General features: G+C 35.1%; 1 protein-coding gene across 7 annotated transcripts in view; it reads left to right on the top strand.

Moving 5' to 3' along the window:
• Positions 1-16,833, top strand: part of CSNK1G3 (casein kinase 1 gamma 3) — a 74,474-nt gene that overhangs the window by 10,917 nt on the left and 46,724 nt on the right. For 6 of the 7 annotated variants that reach the window (XM_082782719.1, XM_082782721.1, XM_082782722.1 and 3 more), the window contains 3 exons: positions 3,087-3,517; positions 7,992-8,032; positions 14,162-14,231. In XM_082782719.1, coding sequence (XP_082638845.1) covers positions 3,343-3,517; positions 7,992-8,032; positions 14,162-14,231 — 286 coding nt within the window. In that variant the 5' untranslated portion in view covers positions 3,087-3,342. Of the gene's footprint in view, positions 1-3,086; positions 3,518-7,991; positions 8,033-14,161; positions 14,232-16,833 lie in introns of those variants that run through there. The other variant, XM_082782724.1, reaches the window with a different exon arrangement.

Genomic DNA, 16,833 nt, shown 5'->3' with positions numbered 1-16,833 from the left:
GACCACAGCACCCTTTCCCCAGCCCCTTGCACTGCTCAGGGTGTGGGGTGAGGTGTTAGAGGAGTTGAGAACAAATGTGTGAAATTGGGCCTGGGAAGAGTAGGGGCAGGAGGTAGTTATTTTTATTTCTCACCATCTTAGTTCACTTTTAGTTGTCTATAAATTAATTTTGCGCAAGTCGTATCTTTTGTCTGTGATGGTAATTGGTAAGCGGTTAGAGAATCACAGAATAGCTTGGGCAGGGATGGAGTCAGCTTTCCCTGCAGTGGCCCATGCCATGCTGTGCTCTGCACGTGTAGCTCAGACAGCCCAGGTATCACAGCAGTGTTTGGTCTGTTGCTGAGCAGTGCTGGCACAGCATCAGGACTCTGTCCAACCCCCACCAAGGCTATAGGGCAGGAGGCTGGGAGGGGACGTGGCCATGGCAGCTTGCCTAAACTGACCAAAGGGACGTTCCATGCCGTAATAGTGTCACACTCCGCAATAAGTTGTGGGAAAGGCAAAAGAGAGGAGGCTCTCATTATGAAGATGTCTGTCCCCTCAAACAACCGCTATGCATATCAAGGCCCTGCTTTCCAGGACGTGGCTGAACCCTGCTTGTTGATGGGAAGTAGAGAGTAACTTATTTTCTCTCAGTGCTTCCGTGTGGCCTTTGCTTATTTTTTCCCACTTCCTTTCCCATCTCAACCTGTGAGCTTTTTTAAATTTATTTTCCAGCATACTTTCTTCTCCCCTCTTCTGAGGAGGGGGAGTGAGGCAGTGGTTGTGGTGGAGTTCAGCTGCCCAGCTGGGTGCAACCACCACAACTGGAAGAGATCTTTAAAGATCATATATCCCAACCCCTCCACTGAGTGATGGGGATGGTGGGGAGGAGGGGCAAACACTAGTTTGATGTCCATAGCTAAGGTATTGGCATTTCGATGACTAGATGCATAGCAGAAGTGTGTTATTTTACTGGGGAAAAAGAATCCTAAGAATCCTGTTAACTCAGAAATCAGACTTAGATCTTTTCAGGTTTACCTGCATGACCAGTCTCTGTTGTGAAACCTGTTGGTATCACTGATGTGAACGATTACTGACTGTCTAGCTTTTCACTGTTCTGAGATGATTCTTTCAAGCACTTGGTAGGGTGAAGATTTTGGTATGTGAAAAATAATGCCAGGAAATTTGGCCTTCCCCTACTATTTAGATTACCAAAGCACTATGTTAGTACTGTGCAATTTTTATTTACTTATTTTATTTTACTATTTTGAGTTGGCAATTGTATGCTGAGCTTAAGGGCGTTGCTTCTACTTGCCATGAAGGCTGTATGTATTTACTCAAAAATTCTAGGTTTGCCGTGGTAGTTCTCAGTGGAGAACCAGTAAAATATGGAACACAAGTCTTTTTTTTTTTTTTTTTTTTTTTTTTTTCTTTTCATTTGCTGATTAAAAGATCTATATATTCTGCTGTGTCAAATGTACTGACCTTCTTTCCAAGTAATAAATAGTTCACTTAAAGTCCTACCTTAACATACTCCATTTCTGGTTTCCTTATTTCTTAACTAGCTTTGTAGCACAGTGGGTGAGGAAACAATGGGTAATGTTTCCTCTTTAGTTCTTCAAGGTCACTGGCTTGGAACGTTGCTTTAGGATATCTAACAATACTCGAGCCTGCAAGAGTACATTGCAGCCAAATGTGCCTGTATTATTATTTCTCTTAAATGCATCTACTTGTATTATACCTCTACATTTATTACTTACTATCATACTTTTCCATTGCATTACGCTTTTCTAATTGGATTGGAACCCCTATTTGTGTTTCTGGGAACAAGTCTTTCATTGCCCTTTTATAGTAATCATGTTTTTTCACCAAATAAATTTGCTTGCGCTTCGTTGTTCAGCAGATTGTTTAGTCAGCTCTTGATTAGTGCTTTTTTTAAACATCATCTACTAAAAACTATTATGTGAATATCCCTGATACAGCAGATGCAGTTATTCAGTATTCATATTCTTTTTATGACTTTTTCTCTGCTGGCTCTTTGATTTTTATGACACAGTAATAAGCTGAAATGTGTGTAATAATAATTCTATTTCATGATAGTTGAGTTTAAGAAATTACAGCATCTTCCCTTCAAACCAGTGAAAATAAGCTCCTGGTGACCATCTTTAACAAAGGCTGTATAAATAGCACTAGGTACATTATTTTTTTCAGAGGATGTTTTGTTCTTCTGCCATGTATTCTCAATATTGAGGAAACTGTAGCAAAATAATTCTGAACAGGTATTTAAATCTCCCAGAAGTTTTGGCTCTGTAGTAGCTAATCTTCTCAATTTTGTTTTTTTAAACCACTGTTGTCAAATAGAAAAAAACGGTCACTATTCTTACGGACTAGATAAAGCTGAAAGCTTTCTTTAATTCTTTATTGCAGTAGTAAGCTAGCATGCATTTTCTGAAAAAAAAAAAATGTTGGAATTGGTGTCTGGGAAATGATGCTAAATGGTGGATGGGGGGAGTATGAAAGCAAATGTATGACCTAATTAAATGGGGCAGGAGAGAATAAATATTTTGAGTAAATACATTTTCAGGTTCCACAAGTTACTGAATGAATTGTAGTGTCCTTGTCGTAAGTGTATAAATCATGAATCTCAAACTAATTCAGAAAAGGTAAAGGAATCATTTTCACTTTGAGTGTCTTTCAGTAACTTCAGTAACTATGTAGCTTGAGCATTTCCTTTGGTAAATAGATACTACTTGGGGAAAAAATCAGAACTGAACTGTTGTCTCTTGCAGAGCTGGCATGAGATGCAACGAATGTTTAAATAGCAATTTTAGGTCTGTTCACAGAGTCAGGAAGTAGTTTTATAGGGTATTTCTTTAGGGAAAAAATCTGTTGTATAGAGCCTTGAGATTTTTTTAGCTCATCTCAGTTGCACCAATATCTGTAGCAGTTGTGTGCTGGAAACAGACTTTTAACTATGCAGGGGTACTTCACAGAAGATCTGTGAAGCAAATGTTGTTGCATTTTAAGTGTATGGCAGATTAAAGGAAGATGTAACTTTGTACAAGGATTTTACTGTTTTGAATAACTTTGTTTTTCTTTAACAGAGTTCTTGTAAATGCTAGTAAGTATTGCTGGTTGCGTACATTTTGGAGATACGTTTTGCTGCAGATACTATCAAGGGGAAAAGAAACAAGAACAACTTTGCAAATGGGATGAATGTGCTGTTGTTGACTGCTTCCTGACAGTAACCAGCTGGGCACTCTGCTAGTGATGTTCGCATTCTCACACCATCTAACTGGAGTTTGCTTATACTGATTTTGAAAAGAGGAAGAAATCAAAGTGGAGTACCGTAAACTTGACATGGATAATAAAAAAAAAGACAAGGACAAGCCAGATGAAAGAATCCCACGGACTTCTGGGAGGTCTGGCCATATTCCACGTGGAACTGGTTCAAGTTCAGGAGTGTTAATGGTTGGACCTAACTTCAGAGTTGGCAAGAAAATTGGAGGCGGTAACTTTGGAGAATTACGATTAGGTAAGATGACTGTTCTGTATTTCAACTTTCATTATTCAAAGCCATGTGTGTAGGCTAGGCATGAAGATACCTTCATGATATCCACACCATATAGCTCTTCAAACTACTTGCACGCTTCAGATATGTTCATTTTGCCTTGTAGCTCTCTTCTGGGTTGAACCCTAGTCCATATAAGCTCTATTACATATTAAGACTCAATGCAGCGGGAGACTTTCCAGGGCTAATAACATTTCATAACTGTGTGCAATGCTGTCCCATGTTCAGTCAGTTGTCTCTTCTAAGATGGTGGTAATGCTTTCATAGTTACCATATTTTGCTCTCTATCCTGACTTCCAGAAGCAGCTTATTCAGATGTATTTGAAGCTAAATGTATATGAGTCTTAATAATGTGTTAAGAATGTCTCTTGGAAGACAGCGTAGCAGGCACTCCAGAAGGTTTAACAACAGCAAGCTGTTGGATCCCTTGGTTTCCTTTTCACCAGTAACAGTGTAGTGAGGCTAAACAGTAAGCTGCTGTTAATTAGGGTCAGTCAGACTGGGTCTGGAGTTTTGGAGAAGGAAGCGGGGGGAGGTGGTGCTGGATATCTTACCATTAATAAAAAAGTACACAATGGACACGATGGGTGGTTTTGAAAGAGAAGATACCAATTTATTTTTGGGCACTTACATTTCCATGATGACAGCATGGCTGTCCAGGGTTTTTAAGATATGGAAATTTTGTATGTATTAACTAACGTAACTGAACAGTTAATGGCAAGAATTTGCTCCAATATTTATGGAAGACTTGACTTAATGCTGTTTTTGAAGGTTAAAAGGGACTTGTTCAGGTGTGGGGCATATGAGAGTAGGGTGGGCTATGTTGTTGTTGCGTTTCTGTTGGTATTCTGTTTTTGGTAGAACTACTTATTGTGCTGCAGAAAGATAATAGAAACTGGTTTTTGTATAGTGCTGTCGGGGGCACTATACTCTGTGTCAGAATGCAAATAAGATGAGCACAGTAATGCTGTAGAGGAATGAAAGACTATTACTGTACCTCTTAATGAGGATACTGAATTTAAAACAGTCTCAGTAAGAGGCACTGTAGTTATTCCAGCAGCAATTACATGAAATTGCTATATATGTGCCTCTGAAAATCAGAAGTCAGGCAGGAGCTCTGTTTTGAATTTGTCTTAAACTTTTCTAAACTCTCTTTGAATGATTACTTTTAACTTAAACCTCTCAATGAAATAAAAGAAACCAATACAATTAATATGTCACATTTACTGCTGAAGGTAACTATAAAAGAATCAAATTGAATATTTTCTTGTCCATTATCTTGGTGTGGTCGCAGCATGCAAAATTGGTTATCTATTTCAGATTATTATCATATTATCTATTTTGGTTACAGCAGATACAGAGTGAAATCATCCATTTCTTTTTAAAAGAAGTAATATTGAAGTGGCTAAAAATTAGTGTGATAGTGAAATAAATTGTGCATACTGGTAAAAGAAATAGGGGGAAGAGTATTCTGTCCTTCCATCTGCAAAGTGCGCCAGGCTTTTTTTTTAAACATCTTATTTGTTCCATACATTGATTCTTCAAGCCCTAATTTATTAGGGGTAAAGCCGTAATTTATTAGGGGTAAGATGTTTTAATTAATAATTAACTGCTTAAAGCGACAGCTAAGATTGGTATTACAGATAGATTTTTAACTTCTTACTTTCTACTGTAGTAATGCATACGGAAAAATAACTTAAAGCAGGCATCCCTCCGTTGTTGTGTACAAAGATGTACGCAAGCAGTTAATTTGTTTTGTGGACTTCATCAAACTTGAATATGTTTGGCATGTGGCTTAAGGTCCAGTCTTCAGCCATACAGGAGGAATAAAGTTGTTAGAGTGATGAAGATGTGCTTCAGAAAGTAAGAAATTCAGTTGCAGCTTAGTAGCCATTGTGGTACTACTTCTTCCTGAGAAGAAAGGAATTGCCACTGTTCTGTGGTTTGTTGTGGTTAACGTGGTAAATTGGCTGCATGTCAAATCAGTAATGTTACTGTAAGAATGTTGCAAACTTGGTGAAATAGCTGAAATTTTGTCTCAATGAAAGTGCCACTTAAAACACTATGTGCAACCATTGAGTTGCAAAGGACTAAATTGTTTTGAATATTGAGCTGTTAATCTTAAAACTTTCCTTAGCTGTAGTTAAGATAAGTTTTCTTTTATTGTCCCACCAGTCTTATGTTCCTGCTGGTTGTGATGTATTACATGTTACCTTCTTCTGTGCTTTCAGAGATATCAGAAGTGTCAAATGTGATGTCCTACATTTTTTGAGATGATTGCACTGATTCGCTGTATTCAAAGTTACAATATCCCTTCTAATGTTTCTTCAGAATGATAAACCTGTCTGCACTCACTCCCCTGGGGTACTGGATTTGTTAACTAATCTAGTAGATGACAGGAATATCTAGTTAGACTGAATGAGCATGTTCCCTGCAAGGCTTTTTTAAACTGTTTTCAATATGGTAATACAATGCAAAAACACAGAGACAGCTTCAAAGTATTCTTTTAAAACAAACAAGCACAATCATAAAATACGTATTTTAGGTACCTGGGATGTCTGCTGTAGTCCCTGGACAGATCATTGAATCATGATAGATCATTTGCTTGGTAATCAGGTTAGGGTACATCCTTCAGGTAGCTTGCTTTTTGTAAATTTGATCCTATAACAGACACACGATTTTATAGTTATTCTTTTTTTTTTTTTTACTGCTTTGCAAGAGTAGTCTATTTTTAAAAATAAGGACTAGAGCTGAGATCAATCTCTTATTATAAACGTAATTATCTTTACCTTTTTGGTTTGGTCCATTTCTTTCTTTTCCTGTTCATTTTTTTTTTTTTTTTTTTTTTTTTTTTTTTTAACAAAACCAAGCTAAATACGTCAAATTTGGACACTAGTAATGTTACAGAGAAAAACATAGGGTTGTCTTTAAAATAGTACACACTGGAATCATTTGGATCCTGTAGGGAAATTAGAAGTGTCAGAAGTGATTACTTTTTTTTTCTCCCTTACCTGATACTTTTCAGTTTTACACCTTTTGTAGCTTTAGTGTTACAGTCATTGCATAAAATTTTGAAGTAATGGTGATTAGAAATCCAGTTGCAGAATTGCTTTTAAAACAGCAGATGCATTTTCCAAATGCATTTCCAAGTATTTAACTTGGCAATAATGTTCTTGCCATCTTCGTCTTAAGTCTGAGTTTAGTAATATGCAGAAGTGGGGTGCTGGAGGGGAGAAGGGAAGGGGGATGGAAGCCCTTATCAATTCTATGTTGTTAGAATGTAATGTTGCAAAACTATATAACAATTTTAGAAAAAAAATAGTTTTCAGCAATGAATCTGAAAACATAAAATATCAAATTTGATTTAGATACTAGAAAAGGTTGAAAATTGGTACATTACTGTAAGAATGTTGCAAATGTGGTGAAATAGCTGAAATTTTGTCTCAATGACTTCTGACACTATTCAAAAACCAAGTTCTCCTTGAAGTATGGCATAACAGTAAAAAAAACCTGCATTTTTAAAATGATTACCAGAATATTTATTCTCTTTGACGAGCAGTTCCAAAGAATCTTAAGCGAGGTTTAAATGTGATTTTCCTTGATTAAGGAAACAGTACCAGATTCTGTTAATTTTTTTTTTTTTGTAACTGAAGATTGTTTAATTTGCCTTTCCTTTTTTTAGCCTGTGCTTTTAGTTACAATTCTTGAAGTGTATATAATTTATCTTTAATTGGTAGGCTTAAATCTTGAAATCAGATGATTTATTTTACTCAGATGTGTATAGTAATGATATGTTCATCATGTAGACTTGTTCCATTTATCTTCTCTGTTCTCGGGATACCTAAAGCATTTGTAAGACATGTTGAAAATGTTTAAGTGTTTATGCTCTTTTATTTATTTATTTTTTTTGTTTCTTATAGTCCTCCTATTGTAATTTTAAAAACAATAATAAAAAACCTCTGAAACCTTACTAAATTATTATTTTTTTTTTTTTTTTTTTTTTACTTTTGAGTAAGACATTTATGGCAGAGTAACCCTGTGTTTTTTACTGTGAACTATAGTGAAAATTATCACAGAAATTGTGTGTTTCTGTAATTCAGACCAAAAATCTTATACTTTCTAAACTATAAACAAGTTCCTAAGACTTGTTGTGAGTTTAAATTGCTATTCATACTTTGCTTGTAAAGGTCCTCTGTTATTTTAACGCTGTTAAAGCCCAAGTTGTTTGTTTGCTGAGCATGTCATCTGTGATTTTCTGATGAGTTCTTGACAAGTAATTTACTTTAATTGCTAAGGAAAGTAGTCATAAGTTTGCTGTGTTTTATGAGGATAGTTTTTGGCAGAATAGATCTCCCACAGCTCTGTGTTTTTATGAACTGTCACTGCTGAAGTCTCACATTCTTGTTTTTGTTGTTTTTTGTTTTGTTTTGTTTTCAAGGAAACAATTTATACACAAATGAACATGTGGCAATTAAGTTGGTAAGTTAATACTTTTTTGTTAAGATTTGGGATGAAAAACTAATCAGGATTTTCCTTACAATATACAATGACTTTTTTCCTTAATTGAAATCATTAATACTTTTGTATGTTTTCATAGTAGTTAGATGAAAGTAGTTAGTCGTAGTTGTAATTATATGCTTTGGCCATATTGAATAAAGCCAGTGTTAATTGTCACTATTCTGAGAGCTAAATCAACGTCTTTGAAGTCAGTGATTGACTCCTGCTTCAGCAGTCTGCTCAGTGGTTCTCCTAATAGAGTATTTTCTCTTGCCACAAGTAGGTAAAAGCCAAATTTACTGCAAATCTGGTATCAGATGACTACAAAAAGCTCCAGAAATTCTACAGAATGTCCTTAGTTTAACACTCTTATTCTAGCAACAAACTGTTTTTCATCTGTTGTCATTGATACTTGCACTTCTGATTTGGTAGGCTTTTTATTTGTAACGGTGTGTCAAAAGTTCCCTTTCACTTACAAATATGTAAAACTTACGTATTTGTTAACATGATATTGTTCTGTTTTTTTCTGCATCTTTCATTAGAACTATTCAACTTACTTCATGTTTTGCTTCTGAACTCATTTTAACTTTTAGGTAAATGTCTGTTTTCATAACCAATGTATTTCAAGACAGAATTAATTTGTTTACTTTTTGTCCTTTAATTATTTTGGGGACTGCTGTATATTTCTTGTTGCTACAGTAGAACAGAATGCTTTTCACAGCGTAGAGTGGTGAAATTTGGGTTCTGTAAAGAGGAAGACAAGCTATGGAAACAGAGAAATAGATGGCTTAAAACTGGAAGCCTAAAAAGTACTACATGTTTATATAATCCATGAAAAATGTGTGTACAACTATCCACTGTTTAGAAAAATATGATTAGAATAATAATTATTAGAAAATAATTCTTTCAGGAGTAGTTACAGATTTAAAAACAGCCAGGTTGTACTTCAGAAGAGTAATGCTGGATGCAATTCAAAGGGTGTTCATCGTGTTTGCATTATATCTGATCTAAATTCACTTTGTTTTAAAACAATCTTGAAGTGATTTTTTAATGTCTGGTGAAACTTGGAAGGTGTTCTGAGAACTCCTCTAGTTAAAAACTACTTACTGTAGAGCACATTCAGAAACAGTTTGCAAGAGAGTGATATTTTGAAGCATTAATTGCATGATATTGAGTGAGAAAACTTTTTAATCTGCTCAGTGATAAAACCGTTTTTATTACTTACGTCGTTTTTTTTTTTTGCTGAATTTTTGCTTTTCTGCTGTTTTGCTTCTCCTGCTGGAGAGCGTGCCAGGACTCTGTAACGGTTAGGGAGGTTGTACACCTGCTTGTGGTATACGTTCCTTTCCCTTTATAAACATTAGTCTAACAGCTTAGCATTTATTCACTTTTTGTGTTTTGCGAGCAGTCATCAGGTCTGTGCTCTTTGTTTTGTTAGCTTAATTAAGGTGCTCATAACTTCCTCTTCCTTTTAGTAATTATCTGTACCCGTTGTAGTTTACTGAATGAGGTAATTTGAATAATGCATGTATTCTAGTTTGAACAGCAGCTGGTGGAAGATATGGTTGTAATACTTCCTACGCTATACCAAAATTGTATTTTAATTCCTTATGGTAGCATCACACTATTTACTTACTGGTTTATTGTGAGCAGCTGGTAGGAGAATCTGTCTTCTCCTATGCCAGATGTTTTGTATATAAATGTAACCATATACCTTGTTCAAAAATGATAGTGTGAGTTACTCCTGAAGGCTTGCTGGGTTACTGATCTGTTACTGATGTTTAAACCAAGTGGATTTTATGACTATTGTTTTGACTTCAAATTTTTCAGTGTGTTTAATATTTTCCCTCCTGTGCAGTGTACAAATATGTTCTTGTTCATGATACTTCTGGTAGTTTAGGGAATACTTGTGAAAGAAAGAAGTTTAAACTATGTAAATTTCTTCTTATGACCCGTAGGCCTCACACAGATACTCATTTTAATTCATGAAGTTTATATAAAGTGGGTATTTATTGTCCTAAGACAGCTACTTTCAGGATCTTAATGCTTATAATCCATTTTCTTTCATTTGGCCTTTATTTTGTTGGACAGGTACTCAAGATTGAAAGGCCAGAACTGCCCCCCCTTTTTTTTTTTGATTGGAACAAGAATGTTAAGAATGGGTTTTGTGCTGGCTAACTGCATGTTTCTGCTGTTTGAGTAGTATGCAGACTAATACCTTTTGATGAGGTAGTTCTGCAATTACATTGCTATTTGGTGTACTGTAAATGGTAGCAATTCCTAGCATTTATGGCTAGATTTCCTTCTCTTAATACATGACCCTCTACTGCATTTGCATCTCCTACTTGTTACTCAGCTCTGTCTTCTCTTTTGATTAACTTCTCCATTGCCCAAACGTACCTCCATGGGAGGTTGCTGAAGCACTAACCAAATATCAACTGAAGGAATTTCTGCTCGAGCAAATAGCTTGATTTTCCTTTGTCTTTGTGAAAGGCAACAAATTACAAGGTAGTCACCGGTGTTTTTCATCTGTAATGCTTAATTCATCGACTCATTAATCATCTAACTTACTAGATTTTAGGATTTTAGTCCATAAAAATTGTAAGAGGTTTGTAGGAAGGAACATACCAGTTCCAAGGCTAGAATTTTTCCTTTTTTTTTTTTTTTTTTTTTTTTTAAATTACTGCAGTCTAGAATGCTACCATTTCAAAACCTCTCTACTTGAAATGTGTAGACTAGTAAATCCAAATCACATGCAACTCTATTTAATAGACTGATCTTTTCCTTTAACAAGAACCCTACCTCTTAAAGAAAAATTTCCTGGAAATAGCTTTTGTTTGCTTCTTAAGGAAATACGAAGTAGAGACGGAATGCACACTGAGTTCTCAATGGATTATTAAAAATATGAAAACTAGGTAGTAGGTGAATATTGTGCTTTAGGCTAACTTGTAACGCTATGGATAAAGTGTTTTGTCATGGACCTTTAGATGGAAAGGGTGCATCTTGAAAACTATAGTAGTTTATTCCTTGTCTTTAGAGCAAAAATAATTGCAATAAAAATGCATTATGAACTTGAAATGGATTTTTCATTTCAAATGTCTTTATCCTTTTGTCTGAATGTACAAGCATCCCACAAAAGAAAATAAGAAATAAGGAAGAAAAGATTATGAATTAAGGAGCTATTTTTTTCTGCTTCTTTGGTAACTGGTACTATGTCAACTGCATGCTAATGCTTTGATGGCAGGAAAATCTCAAGAACTCAGGTTGAACCCCAAGCTCCTCATTAAGAGGGAATGCTCTTCTGTGGCGAAAAGAAGCTATCTATGTTAATGAAACAGCTTTGAAATAATAATGGCTTAGGTATTTGCCAAAGGATTCATAAGGAACTGTGCCAGTTCTGCATTGTTCTGTAAATCACATTCACAAGGCTGCTTTTACATTCAAGATTAATTATGTAAACCAAAAACATACAATTTCTTTGGTAAGAGGAAGAGCTGGCTTCAGAGTCTTCTGGGATTAATGTGACATTTGAACAGTGCTTCAGTTTTGGGTTCCCAAGCTTATTTTTAGTTCCTGAAATCTACCGTAACACTAATGAAAACAGAACCACGATGTGTTATTTCTTTTTTATTCTTAAATATAGTTCTCTTTTTAACAGTCACGAATTAAAAAGTTGTTTGCAGTGTGTCCTTCACTTTCATCTTACAGTGAAAGTTTACATGTAACATATATTTTTTTCTGGATTTCTGTTTATGTATCCTATTCTTCTCATATTTCAGTAGTTCTCTCCATACTTCAAAGTATGATGTGTAGGAACAAAACTAATTGTGTATGAATACGTTATTGTTCTTGCCCTCTCACTAGTTTTGTTAAATGAAAAAAATTATTTCTTCTGTATGTTTGGAGCTAGTGAATAGTTAATAAATCATCTAAGCCTACTTACACATGCATGCAGTTGCAGAAAACCCTCAATCAGTAAATAGATTGCAACTACATATTGTCACATTTTCTGCATTACCGGAAGCAGTAAAAGTATTAACACTGTCTATCTCCTAGACAGGATTTTGACTTAGTCTTTATCTGGTGGCCAGTTGGCAAGTAGACTTGTTAGACTGTTTGCGAACCTGTACCTCCTGGAGACTTATAAGAACTTTTCTGCTGATGACCTGAACAAGTGCCATTTATTTGAAGACCTGTCAACGTAGAGTTTTATGTCAAAAATAGGAAATCTTTTTCCTAGGAAAGTCCTCTCTCTTTTTTTTTTTCTTTATGTGAATAGCAAATTTAATATATGCAAGCTATTTTTCTTCCTCGTTATGAGAGTTGTGGGAGTGTCCTACAGTATTGAATAGTAAGAAATTGACAGTGCCTTTTCTTGTTGTATTAAACTGATGCAGAGTTTTGTGGACTAAAATGTTTTACACTTAGCAGTCAGAGTTGCAAGCTTTAATTAATGTGTGTATACAGTTGTACATTGTGTAACTGTTAGATTTGTATAATAACACTGCAGGCAAACCAGTAGCAAGTTTTTTGTATAGTTTTGTAAAAAGTTAAAATGTTTTATGCTTTAGAGTGGATTAATTTAAATATCTGGAAGCTGTATACTAAGGTTAATAATTGCACTTATTTGCTGAGACCCATATTTACAATAATATGCTTTAAGTGAAATCTGTCTTTAATATATGGCAATAAATTTCAAGTATTCTCAAACTGGAAGTGAGAGCTTTTGGTGGCCCAGCTAGTGTAGCTTAACAGCTGTGTGTAAAAGATTAACACCTTTTTGTTTTTAGAAAGTTCTTGCTCAGTTCTTTGTAAAAATTTCCAGTAAGCAACTGGAATGAATGCTATGGAGGATAAAAAACATATATTAAATTGTGCTTAGTTTATGTATAAGCTGCTGTGTTGGCCTCTTTTTACTTGTGGTCCTCAACAGTTGGTGTCCTGCCAGAATCAAATAACAAATGGATTCTGACAGGGATTTTGGCTGTAGCACAAGCAGCAATATGAAACATCTGAGTGTTGGAGGGAGATGGGTTGAGGAAGGGAACTCGGCTTCTTACAATTGCAGATTGGCTTGTGGCTTCTATAGCCTGGATGCACGACTTGGAAAGAACATAGGTTAATGAGCTGTTAGCTTCTGGAGAAGATGATGTGAGGAAAGAGATGAGTACCTTGCCTAAGCTTTTCCTGAAAATTGTCATTCAGCACTATCTGTTGTTGTTGGTAAGTGTTTGTATTAACAATCTTCCAAGTACATGCAGCAGTTGGTGCAGGAATAATTAGCAGTTAATGTCCAAATTGTCACTGACTCACTAGAAGTTTTCACGTATCACAAGAAACCAGGCATATCTTCTAGAAGGTGCTCTAGGAAATTACTTCAACAATCTTATAATAAAGTAGTATTTACTTTGGAAAGGGAAATACTCAAGAACTTAGGGCTTACATTGAGACTGCTTGTGTGTTCCTGTGTTTGATATCATGTCACTTTATTCTCTGAGATTTTGCAACATTAACACGTATGACAGAACTAAGATTTCATTAACTTATGTAAGATATGCTAGAGGAAAAAAGGTTTAAAAAGCAGTTATTTTGGTGCTTTTTTTTTTGTACTTAAAGTTTTAGAATGATGTAACTTAATCTATGTTAGGATGTGGCTATTTGGTGAATGGATTTTTTTTTTCCTGATCCTAGCATAAAACTATTTTTGTTGATAAAAATGCATCTATAGCAGGAGTGTGGACTGTCTAATTTGTGAAGCTCCATGCCAATGCCACCTTTTGTCTGAGGACTTTGACACATACTCTGGGGAGACAAACTTTTTTTTTTTTTTTTTTTTAACTCCATGAAGGGTCTGGGAATCAGTTCACAAGTTGGACCACGGGATAATGGAGCAATACAAGATGTAAAAGCCCTCTACACTCTGGTGTCACCTGTCTGGGCTTTGTTTCCTAGCTTTCTGATTACCTGTGGGTTTGGAGGGAATGTTCAAACTTTTCATTTATCTTGGGAGCAACAGGGTTAATTTGGCAGGTAGTAGGTTAGTGTATTAGTTTTTTAGGGTTCAGTAGGAGGCTCAAAGGCTTTTAAATGTTGTTTTTGTTTTTAAATCAGGAGCCAATGAAGTCGAGAGCACCACAGCTACATTTGGAATACAGATTCTACAAGCAGCTAGGAGCTGGAGGTAAAAAGCAGTGTCATATGTTTTACTGTAATGTAATACAGTATGCAATTTTTGCAGCAATTTTCTCATTTAGGGGTGTGAATCTTATTTAGTGAAGTGTCCCGAGGTACTCAAAACAGGAAAAAGACCCATAATCAGTGGATTAATATATGTTTTGTCCTGGTATTTTAAATTTTCTGTTCTTCATTAAAGTGTCTGAAATCCTCAGACTACTTAATAAACATTAAATATCACACAAATCATACCAAATCATTCAATTAAGCGGTCTTTATAAATTTTGTGTTTTCTCTTTGAATAAACACTATAAATAAACAAATTGCTGATCTAATAATATTTTTATTTAAAGTTGATAAGGTGCCTAGATAGCTTTAGTCTTAGTTTTACTTCAATTCCATTGATACTATCTGTATGCTGCTTCTTATTTTAAGACTCTAAAACATGTTTAAAAAATAAAAGTTTAAATGCAGAGAAGACTTGCTCATTTCATTCGTCTTGGTGCTTTTATGCCCAGAAATACCCTTATGATTGTTCCCTCAATTGTCCAGTTTTCAACTTTTCCTGCTATAGGTCAGCTATCCTTGGTATTTTTCATGCAATTTTGCACCTTTCACAAAACTATAAGCACTTAGCAAGAAATAAAGCTTCTTGTACTCAGAATACAAATCTTCCCTAAATTAGTTATATAGCTAGGAAGAATATATGTTGCTTGAAAATGTTCTTGAATTCAAAGAATAGTTTTTCATAGGTCATGTAGTTACTTTTTTTCCTCCATTTTTAATGTTTCTTTTGCAAAATGGATTATTTTGCTTATACTTTACATACTTTATTTTTACATGCAAACTATTTTTTTTCCTGTCAAAGGCTGTTTTTAATAGTGATCTTAAAGGTCTGTTTAGTCTGCAATAACGTTCTGTTCAAGCTGAAAAGTGCTGTCCAAAAGTCAGGGAATACAAAATAGACATGCTACTTGTATATTATTGCCTTGGGTGTATGTGTTATGATGAATTCTAATTAAATAACTTTTCTTTTTTAAAATTCAGCATCTCATATTTATTGATACACAGATTGGATAATGTTTCTCTGGTTAAGTAGCTTTCAAAATTTTGTACTCTGTGTTTCCCAGCAGAGGATCTTTAAACAACTTTCTGAACCTTTTTCTTCATGTAGAACTTGTTTGATGCCGTGGCACCAGCAACATTTCTTCAGAAAGAACTCTTCATAAGATATGATATTGTCTATTCCTACTAATAGATGGAAAATTAAGTTGCAGACTGTCTCATCAAAATCTTGAGTCTTACATGCTTGTTGATTTGAGAAAACTGTCAGGGTACAATGTCTTTTTTTTTTAAAGTAGTTGTAAATTGTTAACATACGCTAGGCTAGCATTCTGAAAGAGAGAAATTAAAAGCAGATATCTTAATCCCTTAGCTAATGAAACAGTCACAGTTACAGTCTGTTTTACTTCTGATACTATTCAGTCTTCAAAACTCTGTGGGTAGCAACAATTAGATCACCTTTTCAGTTGCCTCATTACAGTGCTATAAAGGAAAACAAACTCTCTGATTCTTTGTATATTGAGTGAAGATGAGGAGGTCTTTGGTGTGGACTTCTCTATTTTTCCAAGTGTTTTTATTACAAAGTGAAAGCTTCCCACATCAAGCCTAGAACCCTTTTAAGCTTCTTTTGAGACCTTTCTGACTTTCTCAGGCATCCCACTCGAGATTCATTTTAGTGGGCTGTGTGGGATTCACCATGAAGAAAGTAATATTCATGCTCCCATATTCCTAGAGACAAGTTCAAAAACTTGTAGTTTCCTTTTCTTTCTGTAACACTTCTCCTATCTTTGCCAGAATTGGCTACTCATGTGTAGGAAGCCATTCTACCTAAGACACTTCTAGAAGAAAAACTGCAGAATTATTTATTTTCTATCCTCATGTAATCTGAGGCAATCAGTTGTAGTTCATTTTTTTTTTGAATGCATGTTTCAGTCAGGTGTGGGTGTAAGAAATTTTCACACATGAACAGCTGAAAAACATGACGGCAGATATTTGATGGACCAAGTAATAAATCTTATATTAGTTCTGACTATATAGGCAGCGTTGCTTTCTAAGCAGTGGTTGTGTTTTTGTCACAGAGTAAATTGAAGAAAATGTATCTTCATTGTACAACTGGCATTAGGAGGTATAAAAATAGCTGTCATTGCTAGAAGTCCTAACTGTAGTAATTATGAGCAAATTGGTTTCTCTGCTGAGACATTACTCACTGGAGTTGTTCCAGTTGTCTGGAGCCTTCTGGCTTCTAAAAGTCCATATTTGCAGGCTTTCATCATGAAGTTGTTTTTTCCTCATTTTTTTTAATGCAAAAATTTACATAATTTAGGTGGTAGTTTATACTTGAGAGTAGACTGATTTTTGTATTTAATTGTAGTAAGTATCCTCCACTTGTTCTCCACATGTGCACGTGCATTCATGTAAATTAATAGAAAGTGACTACAAAAAATCAGTATAGTGAGCGTGAACTCATTTTTCAGAGGTAACCGTGGAAGAGGGTATAACACTTTCCTTTCTTTCCCAATTCTGAGAAATGGCAGAGCCATTGCTTT

Source organism: Aythya marila, assembly GCF_965140915.1.
Source record: "Aythya marila genome assembly, chromosome: Z".
NCBI lineage: Eukaryota > Metazoa > Chordata > Aves > Anseriformes > Anatidae > Aythya > Aythya marila.
The sequence above is the reverse complement of the archived record's forward strand: the minus strand, read 5'-3'. Positions and strand labels throughout refer to the sequence as shown.